The sequence below is a fragment of the Babylonia areolata genome, chromosome 16 (assembly GCF_041734735.1).
Source record: "Babylonia areolata isolate BAREFJ2019XMU chromosome 16, ASM4173473v1, whole genome shotgun sequence".
Lineage (NCBI taxonomy): Eukaryota > Metazoa > Mollusca > Gastropoda > Neogastropoda > Buccinidae > Babylonia > Babylonia areolata.
This window is the reverse complement of record NC_134891.1, coordinates 28427885-28435384: the sequence shown is the minus strand read 5'-3', so window position 1 is coordinate 28435384 and position 7500 is coordinate 28427885. Positions and strand designations below refer to the sequence as shown.

The 7500-nt window shown below is 46.3% G+C and overlaps 1 protein-coding gene across 1 annotated transcript in view; it reads left to right on the top strand.

Moving 5' to 3' along the window:
* Nucleotides 1-7500, top strand: part of LOC143291292 (uncharacterized) — an 18435-nt gene that overhangs the window by 1788 nt on the left and 9147 nt on the right. Inside the window, exon 2 of the mRNA XM_076601140.1 lies at nt 6452-6626. Within this exon, the coding sequence (XP_076457255.1) occupies nt 6452-6626 (175 nt within the window). The remainder of the gene's footprint in view (nt 1-6451; nt 6627-7500) is intronic.

The following is a 7500-nucleotide window of genomic DNA, read 5'->3' as shown; positions in this document are numbered from 1 at the left end:
TGTGTGTGTGTGTGTGTGTGTGTGTGTGTGTGTGTGTGTGTGTGTGTGTGTGTGTGTGTGTGTGTCTGTGTGTGTGGGAGAGGTGTGTGTGTGTGGGAGAGAGAGAGAGAGAGAGAGAGAGAGAGAGAGAGAGAGAGAGAGAGAGAGAGAGAGAGAGAGAGAACGAACGAACGAACGAACGAACGAATCTTTTTAATGAGGGAAGTGGAATAAGCATGCATATGCTTTTTTACATCCAGCCCTCAGGGCAAAAAGAAATGAAATCAAAATGTTCACAAGATAACAAAAGGTTATAGAAAAAACATACATGAAATTCAAATACACTCAATTGCACAGTAGCATTTACAAGTACATAATCATGATACCTGCATTAATGACAATAATGTATATGAATTTGGTAATGAGAGAGATAGAGTGAGTGAGTGAGAGAGAGAGAGAGAGGATGAATGAATGAATGAATGAAGGAAGGAAGGAATAAGAGAGAGAGAGAGAGAGAGAGAGAGAGAGAGAGAGAGAGAGAGAGAGAGAGAGAGACGCAGGTGCTGAATTGTACACCCGTGCTGTGAAGTCACAGTTTTACATTACTTCCTGGCCTTCTCCGGCTGTTCTCACCCTGACTAAAATAAAGGGGAGGGCGAGTGTAGAGAGAGAGAGAGAGAGAGAGAGACAGAGACAGAGAGAGAGAGAGAGAGAGAGACAGAGACAGACAGACAGAGACACAGACAGACAGACAGAGACGCTTTGATGTTTTACTGTCATTTTTCTGTTCAGTCCTTGTGACAGGGGGGTACAATACATTTTCAGTAGACATAAGATCAAACAAACAAACAAAGTGTAAATTGATATACTCAACACGCGCATAATTAACACAAATGCAGAAAAAATGAGACTAACATAAAACAGCTTATAACATCTGTCAGCTCGACCATCCATAATGAATGAACATTCTTACACACACACACACACACACACACACACACACATCATGCATTTGTATCAAATTATCATCCAGTGATATATCCGATAATAGTTGGGTTTTTTTTCTCAGAGTGAATAATAACAGTCGCAGCGTTATTTTGTAAGATTATTTTGTTTCGTTTTCATATTTGGGTTTCTGGACTACTGTTTATCATTTTGTTTCGAAAAGGGGGGAAGATGGGGGGGAGGAAGGGCAGGAAACCTTCATATTTATTATACCCATAGCAAAAAGACCTCCACCCCAACCCACCCACCCACGACTCCACACACCCACACATACACTCTGTGTCTCTCCCTATTTGTCAACCACACACACACACACACATACACACACACAAACACACTGAAACACGCGCACACACACACACACACACACACACGCACGCACGCACGCACACACACAACCCACAGACACCAAGAACACTTTCACAGGCTCGCTTTCTACCACTTTCAAACAATATCATTTATAATACGACCCACATAAACAGCTAACGTTCCCAGGCCCTAGAACAGTAGTGAGCCGTGACGCAGAATTACGAGGGGGAGCAGTTTTGGATCGTGACACCGCTATAATGTCATGGCAGTCGTGAAATGGCCGAAAGTGGGTTTCACAGGTTTCCGGTCCCCTGGGGAAATAACTGGGAGCGGTTGAGAGCAAAGTGTTAATGGCCAGGGTCGCTTGACGCACATCATACGTAGTTTTCGTGATGGAGTTGGTTTTGTTGTAGTTGTTGTTGTTGTTTTTTTGGACGTGAATTATTTTGATTCCTGTCCTAGTTCCGATTCTTCGCTTCTCGTGTTTTTTTTGGTTTTTTATATTAATTTTTTTATTTTTATAGTGTGTGTGTGTGTGTGTGTGTGTCTGTGTGTGAAAGAGAGCGAGAGAGAGAGAGAGAGAGAGAGAGAGAGAGAGAGAGAGAGAGAGACCCACGTGTGTGTGTGTGTGTGTGTGTGTGTGTGTGTGTGACACAGGGGCTCACACACACACACACACACACACTACACCATGAGACGTTTTCTATCAGTCATTCAGCCGCCTACCCAGTCTCCCACCCTCCCTCTCCGACACACACACACACACACACACACACACACACACCATGAGACGTTTTCTATCAGTCATTCAGCCGCCTACCCAGTCTCCCACCCTCCCTCTCCGACACACACACACACACACACACACACACACACACTACACCATGAGACGTTTTCTATCAGTCATTCAGCCGCCTACCCAGTCTCCCACCCTCCCTCTCCGACACACACACACACACACACACACACACACACACACACACACACACATATTAACACACACACTAACAGTCAGACTTACGCTATCAGACTTTTACCATCAGTCAACCAGTCAACCCCCCACCCCCTCACTGCCACAAAAAAAAAAAAAAAAAAAAAAGAAGATAAAACACTGAACCATCAGATTTTTGGCCATCAGTCAGACACCCCTTTCACTTTGTCCCACCGCCCCTCTCAAACACACACACGCAGGTCTCTCTCTCTCTCTTTCACACACACAAACGCACACACACATACAAACACACACGTGGGTCTCTCTCTCTCTCTTTCACACACACAAACGCACACACACACACACACACGTGGGTCTCTCTCTCGCTCTCTTTCACACACACACACGCACACACAAACACTAAACTATCAGACGTTTACCATCAGTCATTCAGCCCCCTACCCACTCACCCCCACCCCACCCCCAACACCGAAACACACTGACAATAAGACTCACTTTTGCCATCAATCAGACATTTTCCAACAGACACACACACACACACACACACATACATACACGCACACACATACAGACACAGACATACACACACACACTGACACACACAGACATACACACACACACTGACACAGACACATGCAAAGACACAGACACATCCAGACACAGACATATACAGACACACTCATTGACACAGACATATACAGACACACTCACTGACACAGACACATACAGACAAAGACACACACAGACACACGCACACACTGACACACACACTGACACAGACACACACGCACACACTGACACAGACAGACACACACACACTGACACAGACAGACACACACGCACACACTGACACAGACATACACGCACACACTGACACAGACAGACACACACGCACACACTGACACAGACACACACTGACACAGACAAAGACATACACGCACTGACTGACACAAACATACACGCACACACTGACACATACAAACACGCACACAGTGACACAGACACACACACTGACACAGACAGACACACACGCACACGGACACACACACACTGACACAGACACACGCACACAGTGACACAGACACACATACTGACACAGACACACACGCACACACTGACTGACACAGACAGACACACACGCACACACTGACACAGACACACTCACGCACTGACAGACACACACTGACACAAAGGGGAAGTGATGAACCCAACTGGTTAGCGAGTTCACAGTCAGACAGACTGTAGTTCCACCATCAGTCACTGCCTCTGTCCCTGTGCTACTACTTCCGCACCGCACTACCCTCGCTCCCCCCACGCGCCCCCCTCACCCCCCCCACTTCCTCTATCATCTGCTCCTCCCCCTCGTCCCCCTTTCCCCAACCCTCGCAAGGGTCAATTGTAAATCAAGGAGGGGGGTGGGGGGGAAGGGGAGGGGAGGGGGGAAGCCCACAAAAAACGCAGCAAGCAGCCATTCGCTAAAAAAAACAAAAAAACAATAATGTCATCACAGTGACGATGTAAGCGTCTGGGGGACAGCATCCACCCCCCCCCCTTCCCCTTCCCCCCCTCCCACCCCCCGGCCCAATCAATTAGGATTCAGTGATAAGAGACTCTAGTATGGAGAGCTGGACAGTACACAGGTCTTCAGAGAACACCCCCCAACCCCAACCCATTCAATGAGGTGTTTCGACCCTTAACTCCCTTACACGTTACAGTATTCGTGGAACTGTATGTGTGGCCCAGCTGCTGAAGCGGCCGACCAGGAAGCCAGGCAGGGTCCATGGGTTCGAGTCTCACAGGTGTCATCCCGATTCGACTGTCACCGAATTTACATCCCGATTCGACTGTCACCGAATTTAGACCCCGATTCGCCTGTTGTATTCCCAGGTAGCCTACGTACTCATTTGCCCCTTGTGTGTGTGTGTGTGTGTAGGGGGGCGGGGGGGGGGGGGGGGGGGGTGATTGTGTGTGTGTGTGTGTGTGTGTGTGTGTGCATGTTTGTGTGTGTGTGTGTATGTATGTATGTGCGTGCGTGCATACATGTGTGTGTGTGAGAGAGAGAGAGAGAGACAGAGAAAGAAGCTGTGTAGGCAAAACGGACCTGCGCCCGTCCCATAATTATATTTACGGACTGGATTCTCTCTCTCTCTCTCTTTCCGAGGACCCTTCTTCAGCACGCACTTTGCTGCAGGTGAAAAGACCCCACGGCAGCAAAAAAGGGTTGTCTTTGGCTAAAAAAAACAAAACAAAAAAACCCAAACTATATCCAAGTTTGACAGCAAAACAAAGTGCACTTGCAGACAGAAATGGAAAGATAGACACAGAGACAGACAGACAGACAGACATGGTAACTGGCAGAGTTGGTGAGAGACAGAGAGAGAGAGAGAGAGAGAGAGAGAGAGAGAGAGAGAGAGAGAGAGAGAGAACGAACGAACGAACGAAATTTTATTTTACGAGGGTAAAGGAGTAAGCACAAAGTACTTGTTTACATCCAGCCCTCTGGGCATAAATAATAATTGGAAAAAAAAGAGAAAAAAAAGGAAAAAAAAAGAAAAAAAAGAAAGAAGCGAGAGTCAATTCAAACACCAACGTCAAAATTACATAAGCATGTGCAAACATAAACGTAGAACTTGTGTACAATACAATATCGCGATAGATGAATAACAACGAGGACAATAGGGTAGGGGCGTGGTGGAGAGCGGAAGGAAGAATGGACAAGGGGAAGAGTAAAGAAGGTAGGGGAGGCTGACTGAACAGACAGATATTGTGACAGTGACCACTAGTGGAGACAGACATAGAGAGAGACTGACAGGGGAGGAGAGAGGCGTAGAGAGAGAGAGACACAGAGAGAGAGAGAGAGACAGAGAGAGAGAGAGATGGCAAACTGAGATGAGGGCGACAGAAAATGCCGGAACTCTCATCACGCACACCCTCAGAAACGTCTCCTTTTTTCTTTCACTTTCAACATTTTTCCTGGTGAAGCCCTGAGGACAAAAATTGGGGGGTGGAGGTGGGGGTGGGATTTCAGCACTCTCTCTCATATATATATATATATATATATATATATATATATAAGAACAGCACTCTACGTTACAAATGTATTCACAAATTTGCCCCTTCCTATCTCTGTGGCTGCCTTCACCTCTACACTCCATCTCGCTCTCTGCGATCGGCTTCGGATCCACTCTGTTTACGTATACTCAGATTCAAACACTCGACTGTAGGCCGCCAACAGTCTCTGGACCTTGCAATTGGAATGAACTTCCTCTTTCTCTTTGTCAGGTCTCCACACTCAGCTCTTTCAAGTCTGGTCTTAGAACCCACCTCTTCCCAAGATAGCCTCCTTCCCTGCCTCTTCTTTTTCTTCAGTTTTTCCGATTTTTTTTAGAGTTATCCATTCACATGGAACATTTCACAGGGTGGATACGTTTTCCTCCTCCTCAATTTCGCTGTTGTAGATGACGTAGTCAAGATGAAGGTGGTGATGTTGTTCGTGATGATTATGATGATGATGATGATGATGACGGTGTTGATGATGGTGATGAAGGTGCTGATGATGGTAATGATGATGATGATGATGATAACGATGGTAACGATAATAATGGTGGTAGAGATGATAATGGTGATGATGACGATGGTGATTATTTTCAGCTCAGTTCAAGAAGGTGTCACTGCGTTCTCACAAATCCGTATACTGCGTTACACCAGATCGGTTAACCAACAGCCTGACCAACAGCTTCTTCTTCTGCGTTCACTCGTATGCACACGAGTGGGCTTTTACGTGTATGACCGTTTTTACCCCGCCATGTAGGCAGCCATACTCCGTTTTCGGGGGTGTGCATGCTGGGTATATTGTTTCCATAACCCACCGAACGCTGACATGGATTACAGGATCTTTAACGTGCGTATTTGATCTTCTGCTTGCATATACACACGAAGGGGGTTCAGGCACTAGCAGGTCTGCACATATGTTGACCTCTGAGATCGTAAAAATCTCCACCCTTTACCCACCAGGCGCCGTCACCGTGATTCGAACCCGGGACCCTCAGATTGACAGTCCAACGCTTTAACCACTCGGCTATTGCGCCCGTCCCTGACCAACAGCAAAATCTAACGCGTTCAGTCAGGCCTTGAGTAAAATAAATGAATGAATGAATAAATAAATAAAATGATGATGACGATAACGATGACGATGACTCTCACCAGGCCGTGAAAGATTGCGTGGGACAACATGTCTGCACCACCCTGATGAAATATCCGGACGGGTACATCGCTGACGAGGGCCCCAACTGCTACTGCCACAACAACCGCCAGCCGCCTTGCAATGGAGACTGGGAGGACAGCAGCCCCGCCACTCTGACGTGGCAACACTACGAGAGAAGTACGTCATCGTGTTGTGACGTCAACTTTTTGTATGATGTTGTTGCTTTCCGGGTTGGTTTACCTTTTTAGTTTTTTTTTTTTTTCGTGATGTCTTGTTGGAGAGGCCATGGACATTATGTTGTATTAGATGTCTGCTGTTTAATTGAAAAGGGGGTATCTGTTGACCAATGGTTTTTGACTCACTTGTGTAAACAAAGTGAGTCTATGTTTTAACCTGGTGTTCGGTTGTCTGTGTGTGTGTGTGTGTGTGTGTCCGTGTGTCTGTGTGTCCGTGGTAAACTTTAACATTGACATTTTCTCTGCAAATACTCTGTCAGTTGACACCAAATTTGGCATAAAAATAGGAAAAATTCAGTTCTTTCCAGTCATCTTGTTTAAAACAATATTGCACCTCTGGGATGAGCACAAAAAAAAAAAAAAGAAGCCTAATTATATGCAAACTGCATTTACTGTTATATTTATATTTTTTTTGGATTTTCTAAACTTGGCACTTTGACCTCTTATTCTGACACAACAACAAGAGGAATCATTATTATTTTCTTTCTTTTTTTTTTTTTTTTTTTTTTGCTGCCCCATCATCTGCGCCGTTTCAGTGGCATTACTCCCACGCCGCTCATTTAGATTCCCCCATACACGGCCACACCCGGGTTCGTCCGTCGCAGTTCCAGCGTCGGCAGTCCACAGGGAACCATCGATGTTAGGTCCCCAGGAGGCCACACACCAGAGGAGACCCTGCACTGCTGCTGAGTCACTTCGGTGGTGTTCAGTGGTGCCTGTTCTGTTTTAACGTACTTAGGACACCACCTACTAAGCCCCCTACTAACGACAATAATGGCTTAGTCGCGGAGCCAGACTGAGTGAGCGTCTCTCCC